The sequence below is a fragment of the Macrobrachium nipponense genome, chromosome 13 (genome assembly GCF_015104395.2).
Source record: "Macrobrachium nipponense isolate FS-2020 chromosome 13, ASM1510439v2, whole genome shotgun sequence".
Lineage (NCBI taxonomy): Eukaryota > Metazoa > Arthropoda > Malacostraca > Decapoda > Palaemonidae > Macrobrachium > Macrobrachium nipponense.
Genome location: NC_087206.1, coordinates 90,279,726 through 90,306,144, shown reverse-complemented (window position 1 = coordinate 90,306,144; position 26,419 = coordinate 90,279,726). Strand labels below are relative to the sequence as shown.

The following is a 26,419-nucleotide window of genomic DNA, read 5'->3' as shown; positions in this document are numbered from 1 at the left end:
CAATAACAACAGCATTTCAGTTTGGTCAACTCGTACCTGCCTATCGTTAAGTCGTACTGACCATTGATCCAGGGAAATATGCTTGCTCTGGGCAAATTTCGTGTTTGAATATTTATTATTTGGTTATATGATTTCCTTTTTTATCAGCTAAACTTACCATAATACTGTAATAACGATTATTTCACCATATAAATACCCACAGTAATTGATTAAAAAATATCAATAGTAAAAGTAGTTGTACTACCATCAGAAAATGAAGACAATCCGAAATATAGGGTTTCTCAGTGTGCTTTTGATTTTCATCGAAGGACTGCTATATGATCTTTACATCTTTATCTATGAGTTCCTAATGGTGATGTCCAGCCTTAGTTTTCAGGAATCATAAGAAAAAATCCAAGATATTACACTAACCTCGGTCAAAAGTCTTACAGCTCTTGTCAAGTGACTTTTTTTTTTACATGTTCTTATCTAGCAAAAAAACTTTAGCTTAAAATCATTCAATTATTTTCTAATAAAAACCTTGGAAGCACTGGTTATAGGTTTTAGTGCACTTCAACAGCATAATCAAGCAAGTCCAGTTTGATATAGCTCACAGGAAAGAGGGTATACAGCTCATGAAAACTAAATTAAATATTTTGTTTTATATTTGTTGTAATTAGTAACAAAGATGATTCAAAGCTAATCATTGTAATTGAGAGGGAGGAAACTGCCGTATTAGACAGCTAGGTATTTGTGATTTTTGAAATTTACATATTTTGGTGGTTTTTGCAATTTTCATGGCAGATGCCACTCACAATAATTCATTTTTCAAAGATTAATCTCTGTCAAAAATAGTAATTCAGCATGCGTGAACACGTAGTATATTTTGGTTTTAGTATGATGTAATTGCATGAAGATTCTATGATGAGATGATGAAGAAGGGCACTGAAATGTATGTAGAGTACTATACTTTTAAAAATACCTAATCCTAAGCCAAACACCGTGTCGAGTTGAAAAGTACGCACAGCATACACACACACATGGAAAAACAATGGTAAAGACGTTTAAGGACGCATAGTTTGTATGATCCAAGGGAGGTAGTGATGGACGCTTGTGTAGAGACCTTGGGTGTCCTGAGACCCACAGACAGTAGGGCCTAGACTGGTAACGCCCACGAGGAAATGTCTCGTGCTGACTGTGTTGGTTAAAGTGAGCGGACCGCCTGAAATATTACGAGAGTTTTTTAGTTAATCGTCTATAAGTAGGGCATGTGCTAGAATTTTCACAGTATATGGTAGTAAGGATACAGGATGTCATTGTTATGATGGCACAATATCAAACAAATAATTTCCCTCTTGTGTTATTTTAGTTACCGAGCATTGGTTACTAGCTTCACTGTACAAAGAAACGTAAAAGAATTACCAGAATCGCCCTTGCAAGTATCCTTGCCCTCACCACCAGCACAAAGCACCATATTCTTGTCTGGGTAATCCTTCTTCAGGAAATCACAGTATGGCAGCTCCTGGATGGGTAGCTGCACTTGCTGGAGGATAGAGGGACGAGAGACAATAGCTGGGTCTGTAAAAACAGAAAATTGACGATTACACTCTAGTTTGGGAGTTTTCATAGGGGGCTAGTGCTGCCAGTGGTGTTTTCTAGTTATTACCAAAGGGTGTTTGCTGGGTCCCCTAGACCCCAAGCTGCATCCACTTTTTAGTCTTTTACTTTACCTCCTTCAGTCTGCCAGCCTCTCTGACTATTACTCCTTAGTGCAGCACTGAAGTTTTCTTCATTTTCTGGATCTCTTTATCATGCTGTGCAACCACTCCAGCTCCCCCTTTTGCACTGTTTTAAGCACTAAATGGCTGAAAGTTCCCTACTGCATGGTTGGACAGCCAAAATTTCGTCAAATTATTATAGGTGGGGAATAGCACTTTCAAGTAAATATTTTCCTAGGTTAATGAATGAGGGTTTTCACGTAGTAGTACCTCGAGATACGAAATTAATCCATTCCGAGGCGCCCTTCCTTCGTATCATGAGGTTTTCGTATCTTGGACCACATTTTACATGTAAAATGGCTAATCCATTCCAAGCCCTCCAAAAACACCCCAGTAAATTTCATAATAAAGCTAAATTGACCTGTAAACAATGAAATACTACAACAATTTGGACCATTCAATACCTAAATTAATAACAAAATGCAAAATAACCTGTAAATAAAGTGTATATTAGTGTACATGGTAACAAGAAATATACTGTACGTAAAATGTGGAAGCTTACCTTTCGAGTGAGGCTATCTCCGAAAGTGGCGGCAGAGGAGGAGGAGGCCAAACGGCAGATAACGTACGTACGTACGTACACTTAACTTTACAAAACACATAAAAAAATGTAAGGAAAACTAAAACTAAAATTTACGAAACACTAACAAAACTGTAACACTTGACTTTACAAAAAACTAAAAATTAAAATTTATTTTCTTTTTGATTTTTAACTTTTTTTTTTTTTTTTTTTTTTTTTTTTTACTTTTACGTAGTTTTTTTTTTTTTTTTTTTTTTTTTTTTTTTTTTTTTTTTTTTTTTTTTTTTTTTTTTTTTTTTTTTTTTTTTTTTTTTTTTTTTTTTTTTTTTTTTTTTTTTTTTTTTTTTTTTTTTTTTTTACAGAATTTCAACTTCATCACCACTTTCAACGTTCTGTTTATCACTTGGTTCTTCCTTTTTGCTCTCAACTTTCTTTTTTTCATCACTTGGTTCTTCCTTTTTGCTTTCAACTTTCTGTTTTTTATCACTTGGTTCTTCCTTTTTGCTTACTCCTGCTAATGCTGAAGGCCTCTTTAAAAAATAACGATCCAAGAAAGATTGCTTCTGCCTACTTTTCACAATGTTCCTGAAACGACTCAGGCAAACGTCATCGAACTGCGGAAGCCTTTTCGGGGTGTCTTTTTTCGATAAACGATTGCACTTTATGAAAAGCGGCTAGAACATCCTTAATTTCTGCCGTTGTCATAGGGTCCTCCTCCTCTTCCTCGCCGCTGCTAGAGAACTCCTCTTGAACGACGTTATGTTGCATGGCCTCCAACTCCTTCAGGTCATCCGTCATAAGCTCCTCTTGGTGCTCCTCGAGAAGGTTGTTGATGTCGTCCTCGTCGACGACCAGCCCCGTGGACTTGCCGAGTGCAACGATCTCGTCAAGATCTGGTTGGGAAACAGTTTTGGGATCGCCAACTGTTTCGGACTCTGCAGCACCAGCTTCGCCCACGTCGAATCCCTCGAAGTCTCGGGCGGATATGGCATCAGGCCAGAGTTTCCTCCATGAGGAATTCAAGATTCGCCTCGAAACCTCCTACCAAGCTTGGTCGATGAGTCGGATACAAATGACGATGTCGAAATGCTCCTTCCAAAATTCATGCAAGCTGAGGTTTGTGGTATTGGTGATGTCGAAACATCTCTTGAAAAGATGTTTCGTGTACAGCTTCTTAAAGTTCGCTATCACTTGCTGGTCCATGGGCTAGAGGAGAGGGGTGGTGTTGGGCGGAAGAAAAAGAATCTTAACAAAGGAATATTCCGCTAGGATATCTTCCTCGAGGCCAGGAGGGTGGGGAGGGGCATTGTCCAACACCAGCAGACATTTCAGGGGGAGGCGCTTCTCTTCCAAAAATTTCTTCACTGTCGGGCCGAAACACAGATTTACCCACTCGGTGAACAAAAGCCTCGTTACCCAGGCTTTTGCATTAGCCCTCCACATCACTGGAAGCTTCTCCTTCAGCACTTTGTGGGCCTTGAAGGCTCGAGGAGTCTCGGAATGATACACCAGTAGGGGCTTCACCTTGCAATCCCCACTGGCGTTGGAACAAAGTGCGAGCGTAAGCCTGTCTTTCATAGGCTTATGCCCGGGTAGCTTCTTCTCTTCCTCCGTGATGTACATCTGACGAGGCATTTTTTTTCCAAAAAAGGCCAGTCTCATCACAGTTGAAAACCTGCTGAGAACTGTAGCCTCCCTTGGTCATCATCTCATCGAAAGTTTTCTTAAATGCTTTGGCCGCTTTCGTGTCTGAGCTGGCAGCCTCCCCATGACGCACCACCGAATGGATGCCAGTCCGTTTACGGAATTTCTCGAACCAGCCATGCGAAGCCTTGAACTCTGGGGTTGGCGTTGAAGTCCCTTCCCCTCCGTCGTCTTCCGCCTGCGCAATCAAATCGCCGAAAATAGCGCTGGCCTTGTGGGCGATTGCCGTCTCCGTTACCGTATCGCCAGCGATTTGTTTGTCTTTTATCCAGACGAGGAGCAACCGTTCCATCTCGTCATGCACGTGGCTCCTCTTGCTGGACAAAATAGTGATGCCCTTCGACAGTGTAGCTGCTTTGATGGCATCCCTCTGTTTAAGGATAGTGCCTATTGTCGACGGATTACGGCCGTATTCCTTTGCGATCACACTCAATCGTATACCAGCTTCATACTTCTTGATGATCTCCATCTTTGTCTCCAAACAGAGCATGCGCTTCTTTCCGTGAATTTCAACTTTCTTGGGACCCATGACTACGTTATCTTGTACGTAATTTACGTATAAGTTACACAATAAAGTTTTCGCACAACACGATAATACGTACTGCAACGAAATCACTAACGAATTTACGTTACTAAACGAAATCGTTGGACCGAACGAATGCCCAAAGTAACCTAAGAATAGAAGGAGAAGGAAAATGGTATGGTGGGGAGAAAGCAATGAAGGAGATTCTTGAAGGATGCAAGGTTATAAAGATCAGAAAAATCACAGAAGACAGTCTGGGGATTGTTGAATACCACAAAGTAAATGTAAGGTGAGTAACTGTGACAGATGTAATAAGGACTAGTAATAATAAGAGACAGAACTTTCCCTGTGAATTCAACAGAACAATGACCAATAGCCTTTTTAAAGAAGGATATAAACTCTACCGTAGTCAAGGAAGAGCAAGACAGGACAAGAGTCTGTCCTATCGAGGTGGGAGAAAAGAGGTTAAACACCCTAGATATTTTGATTAATATCCCAAAGATTGCTAAGGTCAACATAGGGAGAGTCTTGATTCGAGATGTTAAAAAAGAGCAAACTGAATAAAGTTTTGAATATCTAGGAAGTAGTAGCAGTTCCAGAAACAGGGCATTGTTTGAAATATTCACAGGGCACACCCTTCTTTAGGATTAGTATAAATTTCTAAGAGGGATAAGTGCAGGTTCTAGTGGTTAGGGGAAGTAAATGGCAAATTTCATGAAGGTTTTCATCTGCTAAGTCCTAAGATGAATTGGGAAAAGATCTGGGCCAGGTCTGATCCGTTCTTCATGAAGTTTCTTTCCAAAGCCCCAAGGTTGACCATAGCTCAAACATCTGCACAATGTAGAGGCAGTCTTTACAGTCTTTAATCGGATCATTGAAGTCATAAAGAGAGAAGAAGAAGGGCTCGTCAGTAGCGTGGTTGTTATGGTGTTGGCGTCCTACCTCGGTGGTTGCGGGTTCGATTCTCTGCCATTCCATTGAGGAGCGAGAGATGTGTATTTCTGGTAAAAGAAGTTCACACTCGACGTGGTTCAGAAGTCATGTAAAGCCATTGGTCCCATTGCTGAATAACCACTGGTTTCATGCAATGTAAAAGCACCATACAAACAAACAAACAGAGAAGAAGAAATATGGGGGAAGGAACCAGAAACAAGTATGCAATCCAGGGAATGAAGAGGACGTTTAGTAAATTCCTAAAAATTATCAGGACTAAAAGACAGAAAAAGAAATATGACAGGTACATCCAAGGCAGCACGTGCCATGCCAGTCTCTAAAGACCCAAGAATCCTACATAATGTATCTTACAACCAGAGAATTATTGAGAGGACAGAGGATTGGGAAGTCTTTGAGGAGGAAGAGGAGAGTTGCAAAGAAAAATTCCTGACTGAAAACTAAGGAATGGGGACATGTTCATCTGGCACATACCTCTAGCAGTGGTTCCCCAGCCTGCAGCCCATGCAAATTTTCCTTGAAACTGCTGAACTGAAAAACCCATTTCTCTGACTGGGTCTTGAGGTAGGCAGATGGGAATCACATATACTGAAAGGAAGGAATTATGGAATCATACATGTATAATTATTGTGTATAAGAGAATTCAACTTCATGTTACCTTTACAACACACAGATTTAACACAAATTATACAAATATCTGAGAGTTGAAGACATTAATGACAGAATCACTCACAGGGGTCAAGATTTGCTTTTCGTGAAAGCCTCAAGAGTGCGATATCATTACATTCACTGCAGGGAGAACCATAGCTTGGGTGTACAATGGTCCTCTCAACTGGGATGTCCTGAGGTGGGGGGGCACAAACTCCAAATTCACAATCTTGATCTTGCCGTATATTGTGCTCACCAATTCTTGCAAATTCTCTGGTGACGTAACAATGTGAAAGAAGTTAAAAACATTTTTTGGTTTGGATTAAATTAAGAAACGGATGTTAAATTTGTAAATCTGTTGAAATGTGTAAAAGGAAAGAGTGAAGGCTGCAGTGTATAAAATGTCTGACTAAATTGTATTTATACTTCCTTTGTTTACTTCATTGGAAAAGACTTGTAACCTTGCAGAGCCGACTCTATATTAATATGACCTACTCTATTAATATGATTGATGCCAATAAGATTGACTCAATATCTAGCATGCCAACCATATCCCCACAATCACAAGACCAGGCTATCCGTTTTAAGGAGAGTTTTATAATATTGTTGAAGTAAGGTTACAGTGGATGGTGGCCTTAAAATGTGACTTACAGGGTGACACCAAGTTGTGGTTTAAAGCAGTGGGCTGCTGTTAGGACGTAACGATCTGAAATCAGTGTGCCTCCACAAAACCAAAAGCTTCTACCACCGTCTGAAAAAAAAAGAATAAGTTTGTTTAGATTTCATTTCATTGCTTTTGTTAATGTTTAATGTGGGGTATTTTGTTCTAGAAATATCATTAATAATCTTGTTGTTTCTAAATGCAAGCCATAACAGGTCATAGCTTGATTCTAGTAGTGCAGAATAACTCAAGAGACAGATGCACTAAAGATGGTCTTACTTTTGAACTGCCCCTTTTGTAAGTCAAATTTCTAAAATGTAAATTTGCCATCATAGCTAACATCAACATGGTCCAGTAACTGAAATGGGAGATACAACTGGGGTGAATCTTGTGTCCAGCCTTAGAACGAGTCTGTATATAAGCTGATCTACATTGTTGAAAGGTATGCCCTATTAGATTTTGTGATCCATTGACTGTGCTTGAAGGCTGCTCATGCGAGCACAAAATGAAGTGGTGGATTATTAGGAACATATTAAAGCCCTAATACAAGTCTCATTTTAGACGTCAAATTCTCAGAAGACTTACTATTGCCCCTGAGAACAACCATCCATGGCCATGCCCTTAGTGGAGCAGGTACTCCGTCAATGATGCGATCAGTGATGCCCCGAATGCCACATCTTGAAGGCAGAGTGGATGAACTCGTAGATGGGGCCGGCTGGAAAAGACAAAATTGATGCAAATGCAGTAGGTAGATCTCATATACTTGAGTGGAAGTAAGAATAACTCATTTCAAGTCTTTCAACAATGACAGACTTCAACAAGCCTTTCCAAGATCGCATTTCACAAATCAACTAACTTCCGATTACCTGAGGCCTGCCCACTTGAGGCAGTGGAGAGGACTCTGGGCAGCAAACAAGAGGCTCCCCTCTATCGAAATGGCAGATGGACCTGGAAGACAGATGATACAAGGCAATAAGACACTGAAAGAAACTGTGCATACAAGACAACCATCTCAGCATCACGAGTTGCAGATTTCATGAACTGTAAAAGATGGTGGCTTCTATATTCTTAAAAGATATCTTCAAATTTGTATTGGAGCCCTAATAACTTTATTTATATTCAGATATAATTTTTTAAAAGTTTTTCCATGTCCGGAAGGATTCACACTAGAGCTTAAGGCAACATAGTGCCATGTTATGCCATGTTAAGCTTGCAACACACTCCAGGATTGAGATGATGACAGATCTCGCATAAAGACTGAGAAGATTACAAACCTTCGTAGCCTGTCAATAGACCCTGGAGGAGCCAAGCCACTTTGTACTTGTGCAAGAAGCAGGCGGAGTACCGCACAGTTCCTGATGGCTACGCATTTGCCTGCCTGACGCTGCTCCGTGACACATCCTGAAATTCAAATGCCAATACACATTTTCTCCAGTGCAGCATTACGGGTACATTTCAAATTATCCCCCTTCCCCCAAAAAAAGTGATTACTATACCTGTATCCAGGGCCTGTCAGATGTCAAACAGAATTCAGAATCCTTCAGGCCATGCGTGACCAACCTCCAACTGCAACCTGTCACTGCTTGGTCTCTTGGCACTCTATCCATGTTTAGCTCTCAGAAGTTGCTGGGACGACCAGTTAGAGTCGATTTTTTTTATTTAAATGTCTCATGTTAAAGGTGTGAGATTTTACGAGGGTACTATTTAGATGGCTCTCTCGAAACTCAATAGTTGACCTACAGATATGTCGTCAGTCGCTTTGTCTTTTATTCAGTGCAAGAATTCGCTGTTCTGTAATGATACTTCTTTGTTTTTGTCTACAAGGGTGATCTAAATTTTTCGCTCAAAACATGTAAAATGTTGTTATTTCTCTACTTTCAGTTCTTCCCTAGCTGACTTAATGATTAAATAAACCTATTTTTATATGAATAGTGTCTCCCAAAATATTAGCCACAGAATTATGCATATTGGCTTACATCTGCAACACTAAATAATAAAAAACAAATCGTATCATAAAACACACAAAGTTAAATAAAGTACTGCAGAATTCGGTTAGTATATATATCTTCAAGAAAAAATTTGTTTCGTTCAACTTCACTATTATTGTAGTACTTGAGAATGCAGCTTACATTCTTTACTCAGATTGCAACATTCAGATGAACTGTAATTAAATTACAATAAAAAAAGTGCCATTACATAGTGCATACTTGCAAATGCACAAATCCCTCAGTAGCATAAAAAAAACAAAGTATTAAAAAATATAAAACAGATCAAATTCCGTTATGTCTGAGTCCTATGACAGTGTTAAGTGACCCTTTCTGTTGAGATCAGTCTGATAAACCAGTTGGTAAACCAGTCTGTAAATTTAAACACTGGCACATAATTCCAATCTTCTTTTCCAGATATTAAATCAGACATTGTCCTCTTGTTTTACAAATATTACATCAGACATTGTCCTCAAGCGCTTGAAAAACACTGAATTACGGCTTACCTCCACCTCTGCCACTCTGCCCTTCACTGCTCCCAACCAGAAGAAGCAAAGAAAATGCCAAGATTCCTGGGATAGCTGTCCTCATTATAGATGACATCTGCAAAGCACAAAATAACCTGTTAGTATTCCAGTTAAAAGCTTTTTTACTTAACCCAGCATCTCTGGGTGTTGATAAGCAGTCATAGAAAAAGACGACTTTTCCCATCTGTTTCTTATATAACAAATATGAGTTTTTAAACAAAACATAAAGATAAAATTCCTGCCAGACCATATATGGTCTAGATGTCCCAAGGAATATCCCAGCTTTCACCTGAGCGAATTGTTCATTACTAGACCAAGGGAAATTAATAGTTTGAATGGAAAATAATATTTTAAGAAACCTTCTATCCTAAGCTTTGAAGCTTTTCAGTTGAACTTTTCCTTATTCTAAACAACATACCGTACGCAGACTGGTCAGTCACTCAGCCACATTGATACTCCATTGGAAATGCCAGATTCCTTCATCCCGTAAGTCCCACAAGCATCCTTGGGCCCAGCACCCTCGCGTTTCATAGAAATAAGTTTCCGACTCGAATCTCGGTCAAACCCGTCTCTGATCTGACAGGGCCCCATGACCTGTGTGGGTCAATTGGTAACCCCCTGGCCTGTCATTTGAGAAACTGTGGTTCGATCTATCTATTTGTTCATCCATAAGAAAAACCCGTGACCCGAAATTACAGCATTTATTATAATGAACGTTTCTGTGTGGTTAAAGAGGGAAGGTTTTTGACGTCATTGCCCAAAAGTTTCCTCTTAAGAGGGCGAAGGGGAAACCTCTTTCTCTTAAGGAGGCTAAAAGAAAACCTCTTCCTCTTAAGAGGCCTAAGAGAAAACCTCTTTTTCTTAAGGAAGCTAAGAGAAAAGCTCTTCCTCTTAAGGAGGCTAAGAAAAAACCTCTTCCTCTTAAGAGGCTGAAGAGAAACCTCTTCCTCTTAAGGAGGCTAAGAAAAAACCTCTTCATCTTAAGAGGCTGAAGAGAAAACCTCTTCCTCTTAAGGATGCTAAGAGAGAACCTCTTCCTTTTGAGAGGCTGAAGAGAAAACCTCTTCCTCTTAAGGATGCTAAGAGAGAACCTCTTCCTCTTGAGAGGCCGAAGAGAAAACCTCTTCCTCTTAAGGATGCTAAGAGAGAACCTCTTCCTCTTAAGGATGCTAAGAGAGAACCTCTTCCTCTTGAGAGGCCGAAGAGAAAACCTCTTCCTCTTAAGGATGCTAAGAGAGAACCTCTTCCTCTTAAGGGGCTAAGAGAACATCTCTCTTCTCAAGGAGGCCAAATGAAAATCTCTTCCTCTTAAGGGGAAGAAAAAACCTCTTCCTCTTAAGAGGCCTAAGAGAAAACCTCTTCCTCTTAAGAGGCCGAAGAGAAACCTCTTCCCCTCAACCTTCCCGAATGAAATTAAGCGAAATCTTTTCCATCTGCTCGTTTAGGAAAATTTTACACTTCCTGCTGGTTATCTGGGTCGTAGCTCCTGTTGATAACACTTTAGCCTTGCCGTTCATTATTGAGTGAGTCTCTCTCTCTCTCTCTCTCTCTCTCTCTCTCTCTCTCTCTCTCTCTGTTGATATTCAGAAGCAACTCGCTTCTATTTAAAAGTTAGTTTGTTCAGTTCTAACGACAGTGATCATAAGGAAATACTTCAGTTTTTGTGTGTGTATCCAGCATACACGCTATATATAATATATATATATATATATATATATATATATATATATATATATATATATATATATTTATATATATATATATATATATATATATATATATATATATATATATATATATATATATATGTGTGTGTGTGTGTATGTGCGTGTGTATGTGTGTGTGATTATTATAATTTCAGCACGTGATTCATTTATCACACATATCCACAGGTGAAAAGTAAGACAAATATAATATATATATATATATATATATATATTATATATATATATAGTATATGTATATATATATATATATATATATATATATATATATATATGCATACACAAACACACCAGCATGTGCCATTATCCCGAGGCAGTCCACAAGTGTTGTAAGGCTTGAAAAGGTTGATATGGCTTCGTGACTCATTAGTAGGTTAGGCTGATGACTACAGATTGCTTCTATAGTACAACCAAGGTTATTAAAACGTCATTGGAACGTGGACATAGATCTCTCATGATCAGTTATAGGGCCAAGGTAAAGGACCTAGCAACAACAGCCCCCCCCCCCCCCCCCAACCCGCCCCCCCCCCCCCCAAAAAAAAAAAAAAAAAAAAAAAAAAAAAAAAAAAAAAAAAAAAAAAAATAAAAAAAAAAAAAAAAAAAGCGAAAATGCGTGCAAAAGACCTGAGTGGGAGTCAAGCGTTCCAAGAAATACAGGGGTGGAGATCCCAGAGAGATAAACGAGGAAGTAGGTGGTGCATACTAATTGCTACTACTACTATCCCACTTCCCCCACCCATCCACCTGCCTGCTTCCAGGAGGTATTTTCCTACTACAGCATCGTTTTTTTCCATGGCGAGAACAGCTGCCCACTGTGGAAGGAGTGGTATTCAGAATTTATATTCCGTATTCTCATAAGTTAGTGTTTTTCCTTATGGTAGTGAACCCAGTATCGTTTTATAAACTCTGCTCTGCAGGTCTTGTGAACTTATTTCTTCTCTCTCTGTACAATGAAATTCAGCTTTGCTGATGTTAATGAGACTAATTTGGAGGCAATTTGATACTCGCAACTAAGTTCTTTATCTGTGTTTCACAGAACAGGAAAACGGGCATTGCCATTGTTTGACAGATTGCTGTATAGAGGAGAGGGTCTAGAAGAATAGATTTTCACTTTCCTGCCCCCATTGAACAACTTCAGAGTCTGTTCCTGCTCTGCTCTGTCTCAAGAAAGCTCTTCATTCATTTTGCCACCAGCTGGAACATTCACTCCCAAATTTTACAGGGAACGAGCACTTCTTTTTTTTGACTACCCTTGCCTGCAATTTCTTAGCTTCCATTGCCCTTCATGACCTGAATCTTATGAGCAGTTGCACTCAGCCATCATCTGGTACATTTGTACACGTTCACCTTTCACCAGTCACTACAACTTTCCCCAGCCAGCAGCCGTCAGCACTATCATTATTATTCAGTAGATGAAACCCAATCAATTGGAACAACCCCACTGGGGCCACTGACTTGAAATGCAAACTTCCCAAGAATATGGTGCTCATCAGGAAGAAGTGAGAGGAAGTCGGGGGAAATACAGAAAGAAGAGATGATCCCACTTGTTAAATATATTAAAAGGCTAGAATAATAGTATTATTATGAGCTTCTGAAGCGCCATTGCATGACATCCCCAGGGAGACTTTCACAGTCCAGTGGGTCGAAGAATAAAGGACCTCTGGAATGGAGGAGTTCCACAACGAGGCGCATTCACCATCCACGAGCGTCATCTGTTTCTGAGGCCAGTCAGAGCACCATCTCTTAACCTTTATACAGAATCTACGCAGAACTTGTTTCGTATGGAATTGTGCCAGACACCTAGACAATCTCTGCATCGACAATAAGGTGCTCATTTCACATGCATTGACTCAAGGCGTTGCACTCGGGAATTTCCTCTCTCACAGGTATATATATATATATACATAGGTCATACCAAGGGGATTTCGTCACCTCCAGTGAAATATTCCTTTAGTTTTTCAACAAATTCGTCTTAATCATGCGAGTGTCACCGAGGTCTTTATATCACCTTAAAGTTTTATCTTACATTGGAGAGGTCAAGTCCTCTTTTAAACGTAAGAAGCAGTTGGCAACATGACTTGTGTTATACTTTTTTTTTTTTCGTTGACGTTCTGACTGATATGCAAATATATGTAACATTGACGCTGAGGTGAGGGTGTAAATGGGTGCCCTACAACCTCTGTAATATGTTAAAAAAACTTTCTCCTTAAAGGTTTCTCAACTCACGTGAATTTTGATGAAGAAAATGACACTTCCGGTGGCTGTGAAATACGCACATTGCGGTGTGGAAATGACGTCACAAGGTATTAAGTTACGTATTGTAATCTTTGTGTTGCTGTGTCGTGCAATAATGTTGGTATTAATATATGCGTGAGTAATATATGTGAATGTTTTGTATGTTAGTACCCATATTTTCTAAGTATATATAGGTGTGAATATTGTGTTAGTAAACATTTTCTATTACGTGTCCATGTACTTAATTCTATGTGAACATTATGCATATTAGTACTCATTTTCAATTCGTAAGTATTAATACACGTAAATGTATTAATAGACGGAAGTAATTGTTCAAAAAACATAACTGGATTTGATAACTATATAGTCATTTGTATATTTTTAGGTGTATATGACTGTATTCACTCACACGCCGGTATATATAGATACAAAATATAAGCGCAGTGACTTCGAGGATGATGATTAGCTCTCTCTCTCTCTCTCTCTCTCTCGTCTCTCTCCTCTCTCTCTCTCTCATACTATATATATATATATATATATATATATATATATATATATATATATATATATATATATATATATACATACATACATACAGAGTCCACCAAAAACGTATATGTACATCAGCAAAAGAAACACACCACACACACACATATATATATATTATATATTATATATATATATACATAATATATATATATATAATATATATATATATATATATATATTATATATATATATATATATATATATATATATATATATATATATATATATATGGTTTATATACACATTCAACATTCTCGAAGCCACTGCGCTTATATTTTATATCTAAATATACCGGTGTGTGTAAATATACAATCATATCACCTAAAAATGCAAACATGAATATACATAGTGCTTATCTATAAAATCCAGCTAAATTTACTACGATTACTTGCGTTTGTTAATACAATTTTACTACGATTACTTGCGTTTGTTAATATAAGTTTACTACGATTACTTGCGTTTGTTAATATAAGTTTACTACGATTACTTGCGTTTGTTAATACAATTTTACTACGATTACTTGCGTTTGTTAATATAAGTTACTACGATTACTTGCGTTTGTTAATATAAGTTTACTACGATTACTTGCGTTTGTTAATACAATTTTACTACGATTACTTGCGTTTGTTAATATAAGTTTACTACGATTACTTGCGTTTGTTAATATAAGTTTACTACGATTACTTGCGTTTGTTAATATAAGTTTACTACGATTACTTGCGTTTGTTAATATAAGTTTTCTACGATTAATTGTGTCTATTAATATAAGTTTATTTCGATTACTTGCGTCTGTTAACATAAGTTTATTACGATTACTTGCGTCTGTTAATAATCATGTACAGCAAATGTGTGTATCAATATAGATAGTACTCAACAGAATGTGTGTATCAATATAGATAGTACTCAACAGAATACTTACGCATATTAATAGTTATTATGTAAATGTGAGTGTGTGTATTTAGAATTAAAATTTTCACATTAACATCTATCGGTCATCCCATGTCCTTACACTGCGGGGTCAGCGGTCAGCGACAAATAAAAACACACGAAAGATGCTAGGTCATCTAACCTTCAGCCTGATTGCATCCCTGTTGACCTAGTAAGACACTCAACTTGACCCGGAAAAGAAGTTACAATGTAACGGTGAAAATAGGCGAGAGAGAGAGAGAGAGAGAGAGAGAAATGATGCACAACCTTATGTAAACAAGAATCCTTGGCGACTCGCTAACATAACGTCTCTCTCTCTCTCTCTCTCTCTCTCTCTCTCTCTCTCTCTCTCTCTCTCTCTCCAAAGACACATTCAAGGTATTACCATAGATATAAAGGGTAGTACGACCTTTTTATCAGCAATTCATAACCAAAGTCTTAAGCTTCACCTGACAACTAAGAGCAAAGCGTGATAGGCGTGCGGACCTGACAAATATGAATTGAATCAGACAAAGTATACACGAGAGTTGAATCTCACAGGATAAACTATATGCGAGATTCGCATTGGCAATTCTCTACGGAAAGTGTTGGTTAAGAAAACGGACTGGGCATATTCTTCGTAAGATTTGCAGGCCTAATTAATATTCAAGGTTGCATAGGCTGGCAGTTACGGTGGCCAAAAGTTATGAGCTCTCGCCTCACAGAGCTGGTCTGTATCAGAATGAGGAAGCATCTCTGTAACATTTAACTTCAACTGTAAACGTATAAAAGAAGCGCACTTTAGATTACAAAATTCCTTGGCAGTATAGGCTCCTGGGATACGTCCTGGATTAGCTTTGCAGATTAAAATAAGTACCATAATCCACTTTGCTTCTAGATCAATTAAGTAACTTTAGATCTAGAACAACACTTCCTAGAGAACTCACAAATGGGAACAGTTACTTAGAACTTGAAAATCACTTGCCATTCTCCCTAGGATTGTGGAAGTGGAGGCGGTTTGGACGAGACGAAGAATCCCTCCACCTGTCGTCCTTGGTCGTTCACGGGAGACTGACCGACCGCCCCTGGCTAGTGTGCTAGCTACTATTCCAGTGGGGGTCCTCACTGCGTCTGCGCAGTGCCAGTCTCCCTGAAGTGAAGCGGTTAGCCAGGTAGGGGTGTGTTCATTTGGGCTAAACAGCCAACGCAAAATCTTTTAGATACGTTTTATACAAAGATATCAGCAGAACCTTCCTTAGTAAATGTTATTCCAGGTATATTACTGTCTTGTGGTTGATAGGGTCTCTCACTGCGTCTGCGCAGTGCCACACTGTCAGTTTCCCTGGAGCGGTTGGCAAGGTGGAAGTGTGTTCATTTGGGCTACACATTGAACTCAAAACCGTTTAGTTAAACTGTCTATGGCTGCAAACAGAACTTTCCTTAGTAAATGTTATTCCAGACATATTATTGTCTTGTTGGAAACTTCCCTGGGCTTAGGCTGGTCACGTGATTACGCGACCAGGGTCTCTGGGCGAGGTTGGTATGTTCGTTCGTTTGTGCGTCTCCTCTAAAGTCTCGGTCTCGTTTTTGACCTCAGAAAAAAAGTGAGATTATAATTATAGGTAACGGATTAATGATTGATAGTGAAAACCCTCTGTATGCTCACTTTTAAAGAGCAATATTTTCAGGTGTAGACAATTATTATAATTCCACTCGCAAAAAGTTGAATGAATTATTAATATAACTCTCTCTCTCTCTCTCTCTCTCTCTCTCTCTCTCTCTCTCTCTCTCTCTCTCTCTGACAAACAGCAATAAGATTTGTAAATTAACCATATTCATCTAACCTTTGTTAATACTATGGCTCAATTTAGACAGTAAATAAGGTCCCTTTTGTCTTTTCTTGTGGCAATATGGGATTCCCCGCCCTCCTATACCCGACTGACTCACCTGGTAGGAGACTCTCTCTCTCTCTCTCTCTCTCTCTCTCTCTCTCTCTCTAGTCATTAGTTAATTATGTTACAAAGGTGTCTGTTATATTAGTAGTTGATAGTTCTTTTAAATTTTGGGGGGTGGAGAAGAGCGCTTTTCTAGGATTCACCTTTAATACCCATTAACCTTAATTGTCTTTTATCTTATCCTAAACCAAGCTGCCTCTTCCAACCCCCCCCCCCCCCCCATACACACACACCACCACCACTTTTCTTTCTGTTTACCAGAATCCTCCACAAAGGATATTTCAATAACATCCGCACGTAGCATCTTTTGCGGGGATTCTTGTTATGGGGGGGGGGGGGGGGTGGCGGGGGTTGGTTTAGGTTGTTTGGTTAAGAATAGATCAAACAAATTAATCATGTTAATAGGTTTTAGCTTCTTTGAGCCTGATCTCACGAAGGTTTTAAGGAATATTTCAAGGCATTGTCGATTCCTTTTCATTTCCTTCGGATTTTTCTGACAATATCTCTTTCGTTTTTGGCTCCTGTGGAGAGTCTGCCCGTTTGGGGTTAGGACCGTCAGTGCTGGTGTAGGTATTACTACTATAACGGTTCCTTACAGCGTTCCTTGACCGTAGCAGCTGTAACCCCGCTCATTCCTTTAATGTACGTACATACCTCCAATCATATTCTCTTTCTTCCATCTTACTTTCCTTAACCTTCACCTAAGTCCTGACCATTGTTTCATAGTGCAACTGCTTTGACTTTTTTACTCTCAGTTATGAATAACCCCATGGTTCCCAGCACTTGGCCTGTGGCCTAAATTTGATATTCCATATCCAATGACATACTGATGCAGTTGCTTTCTTTTCGTGAAAGGTGTAGAGTCTTTTCATTTTTTTGTAGAGTGAACTGGCTCCTAACAATGGATTCATAGTGGAACTTCTTCGAGGTTTTCCCTCTATTGCACCTTTCCCCATCAGCGCTGAATAACCTCACAGGACCCAGGGCTTGGCCTTTGGCGTAAACTCTTATATATATTCTATTCCGTTCTTGCCTTGTCGACATTCCTGTAAAAGTTTGTTGTAACTTTCAGAATCCTCTTTGATAATATCCACTCTTCCCTTAGCCTTCGATTTTGGTTGGTTGAGCTTGTTTTCCACACTTGCTGATAAACAGCGCCTCAGTGGCGTGATTGGCATGGTCTTGGGCCTGCCCCCTCGGTGGCCGTGAGTTCGATTATCGAGCATTCCATTGAGGGGTTAGAGATGTGTATTTCTGGTGATGGAAGTTCACTCTCGACGTGGTTCGGAAGTCACGTAAAGCCGTTGGTCCCGTTGCTGAATAACCACTGATTCCATGCAACATAAAAACACCATACAAACAAACAAACACTTGCTGATAAGACTTGACTCGTATCTGGAATACTGAACCCTTGTCACTTCCTATATTGAAGCTTATCAACAATTAGTCTGATAAGGCTGTTCCAGCTTTTATCCATTCTGGAAAAGTATATCCATTGTTAAAATTACATCTCAAACTCATCGTATTTGCTCTTTATCTAACCTTTTAAAAAGAGAGATTGTTATTATTAATATAATTTTTTTAATCATTATTCAAAGAAAACTCATAATCACACGAGTCAATAAAATGGAAAAGTAAATCCACAATAATATGTCTGTTTTATTTTGTTATTTAGAATAACAAAAGCAAACAGACATATTGTGGATTTACTTTTTCATTATTATTATTATTATTATTATTATTTTATTTTATTATTACTTATTTTATTATTATTATTATTATTTATTTATTATTATTATTATTATTATTATTATCCAGAGATGAACCCTATTCGTATGGAATCAGTCCACTGGGACCATTGGCATACAAGTCAATTTGCCCAAGAATAATGCTTATCATTTGACAGAAGATGATAAGATAATCGGAAATACTGAAAGAGGGGAAATGTAACTTGAGTTATTGAAATACATGAAGAAGTTCGACAGGGAGGAAGATGAACTGCTTACTGGTGCCAGATTCATATCTTAAACTGAGCTATTATACACTGTTTTTTTTTTTTACCGTCTTTCCACCCGCCTGTGGTGTTTGCGTATGGTAACACTGCGTCCCGGGCTTTAGATAGTTACGCTATGCGTAAGTTTTAGTTAAATAAAAGGATATCAGGGTGTACATTTGCAACTGAAGAGTGTTTTAATAATTTAGTGTATGCGAATTACACCGTTTATATTCGAAATAGGGTATTGTTGTTATTGTTGAATGTAGGCTGAATGTAACTATTTAAAGCCCTGGACGCAGTGTTACCATACGCAAACACCACAGGCGGGTGGATAGATGGAAAAAAACCGAGTATAGATTTGCTAATTCGACCTTTTGAGAAGAAAGATGCTCTCTCTCTCTACTAGAAGAAAGATGCATTAAGTTAACCATTATAGAAAAACTAATATTCTTAGGAAGATCTCTCTCTCTCTCTCTCTCTCTCTCTCTCTCTCTCTCTCTCTCTCTCTCTCTCTCTCTCTCTCTCGTAGCTAGATTTGGTCTTGCATACGATGTTACCCGACACAGGAACTGCACACTCTTGAGGCCTGTCCACGCTAAGAAAAAATTGTTTACAAACAAAGTTTGCATATATATACACGTATACATACATACATACCATAAATATATATATATATATATATATATATATATATATATATATATATATATATATATATATATACATAACTTCAGGAAAGCCGAAGACACATGAAGAGTTTAAAAGGGTTTATTCGCTAAGAAACGTTTGTTTTTTTTCGCACAAGGAACTTTGTGCATCATCAGTCTGTTAAAAATAAAAGTACATTTTAAATTAATAAAAGCAAAATACAAATAAAAATTACAATCTAAAATTTTAAATTTAAAAAATTATAATTTAAAAAATTAGCATAATTCAAAAGTTAAAAAGTGAAATAAGAGCATTAAAAGTGAAATACGAACATTAAAAGTGAAATAAGAACATTAAAACACGACTACTAAAACACCAACCATTCGCTTAGAAAGGGGAGGATGGAGAATGACTAGAAATGAAATTGAGGTCAGAAAGAAGACTATGCCAGGTATAGCGGAGACGATGAATTACCGCTATTCAATGAGGGAACAAGTCTTTTGATAAATAATGACTCGAGTGTTGTTAAATACTCAGAGTCCTTATTGTAACCTAAAATGGAGAAGTGCTGTTTCTTGACTTCGATCTTACATTTGATGGCATGAATTTTTGATATTTCAATGCTCTGGTCTACTTAATCTCTGGCCAGTTCTAAAACTACACCCCATGGTGCTGCAATATCGCATCTGCAACAGCCTCTTGGTAGATCCAACGTAAATACCAGGACATCCTGGGCACGTAAATTTATACACAACATTAGACCTCATAAAAGGCTGCAGACGATCTTTAAAGCAGAACAGGGAGCCAATTTTACTCGGGTTATTTGATATTAATTTTAAATTTAAGCATGGAATTTCACCTTCAATGATTTGAGTAAGTTTCTTTGACAGTTTCAGGTTGGGAATATAAGGAATCGAGGCATACATGAGTTTCTTTGGAACGTCAACAATCGGTGGTACTGGTTTCAGATATTTAGTTAAAATTTTGTTAATTATTTTCTGAACTAAGTCTTTGGATATGAATTTTGTTGGAAAGAAGATAGTAAAAATTCTATTTCCCTATGAAAAATGTCCCCCAAATCGAAGAGTACTTCAGGGCTCTATGAACTAAAAGTGGAGATAGTGTTACGTTTAAACTTCTTTGGCAGGAGCTGTAAAAATTATTGGCTAGACCAGTATACGTTTTTTTCCTATAGACAGCTGTATTAAATTGATGGTCAATTCTGTTAATGCAAATGTCTAAGAATGGTAGACAATTTTCCTTTTCCTCTTCTATAGTAAACTTGATATTAGTGTGTTGTAAATTAATATACTGTAGGAATTCTGCTGCCTGCCATTGATGCTTAAAAAGGGCGAAGGTATCGTCAACGTACCTTCTATAAAACATAGGTTTAAAAGCTGAAGAACAAGATTTCTAAGAATTTCTGTTCCAGATGAGACATAAACAAAAAAGTTAGCAAAATATCTATGTCCAACTTTTTATCCATTTGGAAGTGCTGTTTCAACGACTTATAAAGTTGGACATAGATAAAAAACATCAGTAACTTTTGCAACAAAAAAATCATCTGCTTTGGTCCACAAAACTTATTCACAGCTAAAATCTCATGGACCCCTTTTTTCAGAAAAAGATGATTTAAATATACTTTGGCCTTAAGAAAACGTGAAGACTTGGTAATCTGTAAACCGGACAAGGGCAAAGGACGTAGTTTTATTAAATAAAAATGATTACATAACTAAAATGGAAAATATACTTGCAGATACCACGAAATTCAAACATCATGGTGATCCTAATTTTTTAGATATCTATAAGAGGGAAGATAAGGTTAACAGATTTCTGAGAAAATTAAAGACAGATAACGTCATAGATGAAAATACTTATCAGAAACTGTTTGTTTCACTGGCTCTGCCTTCAGTATTCTTATATGGCCTTCCTAAGGTTCATAAATCCAATATACCAGTTAGACCGATTATGGCTGCCTATAATAGCCCATCTTTCTCAATTTCAAATTTTGTCGTGTCCTTATTGAGTGGAGCATGTTTCCAGTCAGTATATTTTAAAAAAACGGGTTTGAGTTTTTCAAAATCAAATTATCAACCAAGATGGTGATTTATATATGGCTAGTTTTGATGTGGAATCTTTATTCACAAATGTCCCACTTAATGAAACTATTGACATTATCATTGACAAAGTGTTTCCTGACGAAGAATATATTTTTCATGGTTTTAGTAAATTGCTTTTTAAACAACTTTTAGAACTCGCAGTACAAGACTCTATGTTTATAACCAAAAACTATACTTTCAAGTGGATGGTGTGGCTATGGGTTTTCGCCCCTTTGGGCCCCATATTTGCCTAACTTTTTTTATGTCTCATCTGGTAACAAGAATTCTTAGAATCTTGTTCTTCAGCTTTTAAATAAATCTATGTTTTATAGAAGGTACGTTGACGATACCTTCGCCCTTTTCAAGCATCAATGGCAGGCAGCAGAATTCCTACAGTATATTAATTTGCAACACACTAATATCAAGTTTACTATAGAAGAGGAAAAGGAAAATTGTCTACCATTCTTAGACATTTGCATTTAACAGAATTGACATCAATTTTTAAATAATACAGCTGTCTATAGGAAAAAAACGTATACTGGTCTAGCCAATAATTTTTACAGCTCCTGCCAAAGAAGTTTTTAAACTTAACACTATCTCCACTTTAGTTCATAGAGCCCTCAAGTACTCTTCGTGTTGGGACATTTTTCATAGGGAAATAGAATTTTTAGCCATCTTCTTTCCAACAAAATTCATATCCCAAGACTTAGTTCAGAAAATAATTAACAAAATTTTAACTAAATATCTGAAACCAGTACCACGATTGTTGACGTTCCAAAGAAACTCATGTATGCCTCGATTCCTTATATTCCCAACCTGAAACTGTCAAAGAAACTTACTCAAATCATTGAAGGTAAAATTCCATGCTTAAATTTAAAATTAATATCAAATAACCCGAGTAAAATTGGCTCCCTGTTCTGCTTTAAAGATCGTCTGCAGCCTTTTATGAGGTCTAAGGTGTTGTATAAATTTACGTGCCAGGATGTCCGGTGTATTTACGTTGGATCTACCAAGAGGGCTGTTGCAGATGCGATATTGCAAGCCACATGGGTGTAGTTTTAGAACTGGCCAGAGATTAAGTAGACCAGAGCATTGAAATATCAAAAATCATGCCATCAAATGTAAGATCGAAGTCAAGAAACAGTACTTCTCCATTTTAGGTTACAATAAGGACTCTGAGTATTTAACAACACTCGAGTCATTATTTATCAAAAGACTTGTTCCCTCATTGAATAGCGGTAATTCATCGTCTCCGCTATACCTGGCATAGTCTTCTTTCTGACCTCAATTTCATTTCTAGTCATTCTCTCTCCTCCTTTCTAAGCGAATGGTTGGTGTTTTAGTAGTCGTGTTTTGTAATGTTCTTATTTCACTTTTAAATGTTTCGTATTTCACTTTAATGCTCTTATTTCACTTTTAACTTTGAATTATGCTAATTTTTAAATTATAATTTTTAAATTTTAAAATTTTAGATTGTAATTTTTATTTGTATTTTGCTTTTATTAATTTAAAATGTACTTTTATTTTTAACAGACTGATGATGCACAAAGTTCCTTGTGCGAAACGTTTCTTAGCGAATAAACCCTTTTAACTCTTCATGTGTCTTCGGCTTTTCCAGAAGTTATGAATGTATATGGAAGTTCCTGCATATCCTAATATATATATATATATATATATATATATATATATATATATATATATAGATATATATATATATATATATATATATATATATATATATATATATATATATATCTAATGTATGGATGTATTTTCAATTCCGCCAGAAGCAAGTCAGCTTGACACACTCCTTTTTCCAAAATTTCCTTATCACCCATCTCTTTTTCTCTCTCTTATCCCTCCTCGAGTGCATTAAAATAGCCTAGTAGAAAAGAGAGGCTACTGCACCGGCAAGCATCCTGACGATAACTGAGGTCTGGAAAGGAAACATTGTTTGCAAAACAGTGTACACAAACTTTGTTTGCAAACAATGCTTCCTAGTGTGGGCAGGCCTTTAGGCTAGGATTTCTCAGGTAATCCTTAACTGACTTCTATCTGTCTTAGTTTCTCATCAGTTTGCTGTAGTTTTATCTTGCTTGTAACTGACATAATTTGCCTATAGTAGATTCACATCAGCCGTGCATTTGATGCCTAGGCCAGTCCCTTACGACACTCCTGATTGGCTGTTGATAAGCCAACGACAGGGCTGGGAACTCTCAAGTCTCTCTCGAGAGTTCATATAGGGATACCTCTTTCAAAAGCATGCCTCAGGAACGGTTGAACATAGATCCTACCTATGTGAACTCTCGAGAGAGACTGAGAGATTCCAGCCCTGTGATTGGCTTATCAACAGCCAATCAGGAGCGTCATAAGGTACTGGCCTAGCCATCAAATGCACGGCTGATGTGAATTTACTATAGTGCAAGTGTGGAACCTTCGGATCTCCGAACATTCACTTCTGCTCTCTGCTGCTGCTGCTGCTTCTGCTGACGTCTCCTGACGTCCGGTATTTCGGTTTTTATGGGGCCCTCTTGGGTTTATGTAAGTCTGTTGGATCTGTCCTTAAGGGTTTCCAGCTGAAGATGTCAAGCAAGACAAAAAGAGAGTATTGTAAGGTTTGAAGAGGGAGTCTTCCTGAATACGTTGTATCTGCCCATTGGTGATGAGTTCCTGGGTCAATCTGTTCTTATGAAAGGGGAGTCCTTGTTCAAAATTTCATCCTTGTTATTTTTTTTTATTAAAAACAAAAGCAGGTTACTAAATTATACCTTCGTAAGTAACTATAGAATCAACTGTCGTCTTTGATCACAAGTTTGATTATTCCTAATTAGTAAATAATGACAGTTGACAACTTATTTCCAAGTTGCTCAGGTATGGACGTGGCATTCTTTCACCGATGCTTATTTTCTTTGGTAAATATTTTTCAAGCTCCATAAGGGGTGTAATACCTTCAGAGTACCTCGTGCGGTGCACTGTGGGCATTACTTAGCTGCAACCCTTTTCATTCCTTTGACTGTACTTCCGTTCATATTCCCAGTCTTCCATCATTCTTCCATCTTATTATCCACCCTTTCCTAAATGTAGTTTCAACATTATTCTCAGCGGTGAGGGACCTCATAGGCCCCAGCGCTTGGTCTTTGGCCTATATTTTATGTTCCAATAAAATTTCCTACACATTGCCATACGCATCTCCTAGATATTCCTTCGTCGATATTTATTCTCTGGAGTAAATATTTGCCAAGACCTGGTGTAATGTTTCTCTTATTTCCTGCAAGATGCCTTACAGGATCTCCTAAACTCGAATTTGTCTTATCTAAAGACAAAATGTATCTAAACTTAGAAACTTTAAACGTATCTAAATCTCGCGGTTCTGTTTATTCGTAAGTTCATCCAAAGTCTAAAGAGAGATCTTGGGTTCATCTTCATTATTTGTAGCGATGGGATTTGTACTTCTTTCCTCTAGTGCAGTGGCTCTCAATCTTTTATTCTGTGGGCATTACTTTTTTGCTCCTTTGAATGTACCTCCTTTTGTATTCTTTCTCTCTTCCGTTTGAATTTCCACCCTCATCCAACAATTGATTCAAAGAGCAACTGCTTTGAGGTTTTCGTCCTGTTACACCTTTCAAACCTTTTACTGTCAATTTCCGTTTCAACACTGAATGACCTCGTAGATCCCAGTGCTTTGCCTTTGTGCTAAATTCTAGATGTAATTCAATTCATTTCAGTATTTCATATATATATATATGTATATATGTATATATATATATATATATAGAGAGAGAGAGAGAGAAGAGAGAGAGAGAGAGAGAGAGAGAGAGACGAGAGAGAGAGAAGAGAGAGAGAGAGAGAGAGGCGACACTATCATAAATTAAATGAAGACTTCTGCAAATTTTTATTTATTTTTACTTAAATAAATGTTCATTGAAGTGATCTAGCCAAGAAAAAATTCATGATAATCTTGCAGCACCCCTATAGGCACCGTCTCGGCAACATATATATATATATATATATATATATATATATATATATATATATATATATATACATATATATATATATACATACACACACACACACACACACAAACAGTTACGTTTCCATATATGGTAGTCACTGACCTACCCCAATCTGTTATTGACTAGAGGAAAGTTTGGGCGTCAGAAACCAGACCGGACTCTTCGTTCTCTGCAAAGTTGCCAAGTTGAAGATTTGCTGCACAAGAGCACAGGTGATCCTCAACCTGGTTGCCGAGACTTGGTGCCTATAGGGTGCTGCAAGATTATCATGAATTTTGTCTTGGCTAGATCATTTCAATGAACATTTGTTAAAGAAAAAATAAATAAAAATTTGCAGAAGTCTTCATATAATTTTTTTTAGTGTCGTTAGTTCAGGAGACGACAGCAGCAGAGAGCAGAAGTGAATTTGCTCCTCGCTTGAATGTTCGGAGGTCAGAAGGTTCCACACTTTCAATAGTAGATCACATCAACCGTGCATTTGATGTCTAGGCCAGTCCCTTACTTATGATATATATATATATATATATATATATATATATATATATATATATATATATAATATATATATATATATATTTGTATATATATAATTATATATACTCATTTACATACAGGCATACATATCTCTGGTGAAACCTGGTATTTTTTTCGCGTTCAGAGTATCATTTATTTTACAAGGTGCATTGTAGGCATTTCTTAATTAAGGTTCTTTGCAGCGTGTCTTCAGCCCCAAGCTGCAATCCCTTTGAGTCCTTTTACTTTACCGCCGTTCATATTCTCTTCCATCTTTCTCTGCTATCAATTAATTCATAGTTCAGCTTCCTGGTTTTCTTCCCTTTACGTCTTTTAAAGCATTTTACTGTCAATTTCCGTTTCTGCACTGGATGACCTCATAGGTCCAAGCGCTTGGTTATTGGTCTAAGTTCTGTATTTTGTTCTATTGCTTATTTTTATTAGAGTTAAATGGCAATTCCTATTGTCCTGAACCACAATTGGATTCTGTTTTATAATATTT

The 26,419-nt window shown here is 37.5% G+C and overlaps 1 protein-coding gene and 1 pseudogene across 1 annotated transcript; one reads left to right on the top strand and one right to left on the bottom strand.

The window, feature by feature from the left end:
- Positions 1-631: 631 nt before the first annotated feature.
- On the bottom strand, positions 632-15,833 carry LOC135225194 (serine protease easter-like). Its single transcript, XM_064264495.1, has 10 exons — positions 15,676-15,833; positions 9,256-9,352; positions 8,039-8,165; positions 7,631-7,712; positions 7,350-7,479; positions 6,755-6,854; positions 6,189-6,376; positions 5,930-6,043; positions 1,402-1,557; positions 632-1,201 (listed from the first exon to the last, which is right to left on the bottom strand). Exons 1-10 carry the CDS (start codon positions 15,676-15,678, stop codon positions 1,044-1,046), a joined length of 1,155 nt encoding a protein of 384 aa, XP_064120565.1. The 5' UTR covers positions 15,679-15,833; the 3' UTR covers positions 632-1,043.
- The window catches only part of LOC135225193 (phenoloxidase-activating factor 3-like), a 68,444-nt pseudogene continuing 55,300 nt past the window's right edge, over positions 13,276-26,419 (top strand).

What these genes read in the sequence shown, in the direction of transcription:
- LOC135225194 (XM_064264495.1), bottom strand. An exon ending in AAAAGCAAATCTTGACCCCT is followed by an intron (nt 6,044 to 6,188) that starts GTGAGTGATTCT and finishes CCTTCCTTTCAG; the next exon opens with TATATGTGATTCCCATCTGC. An exon ending in TACTTGCAAGGGCGATTCTG is followed by an intron (nt 1,202 to 1,401) that starts GTAATTCTTTTA and finishes GTAATATTTCAG; the next exon opens with GCGGTCCGCTCACTTTAACC.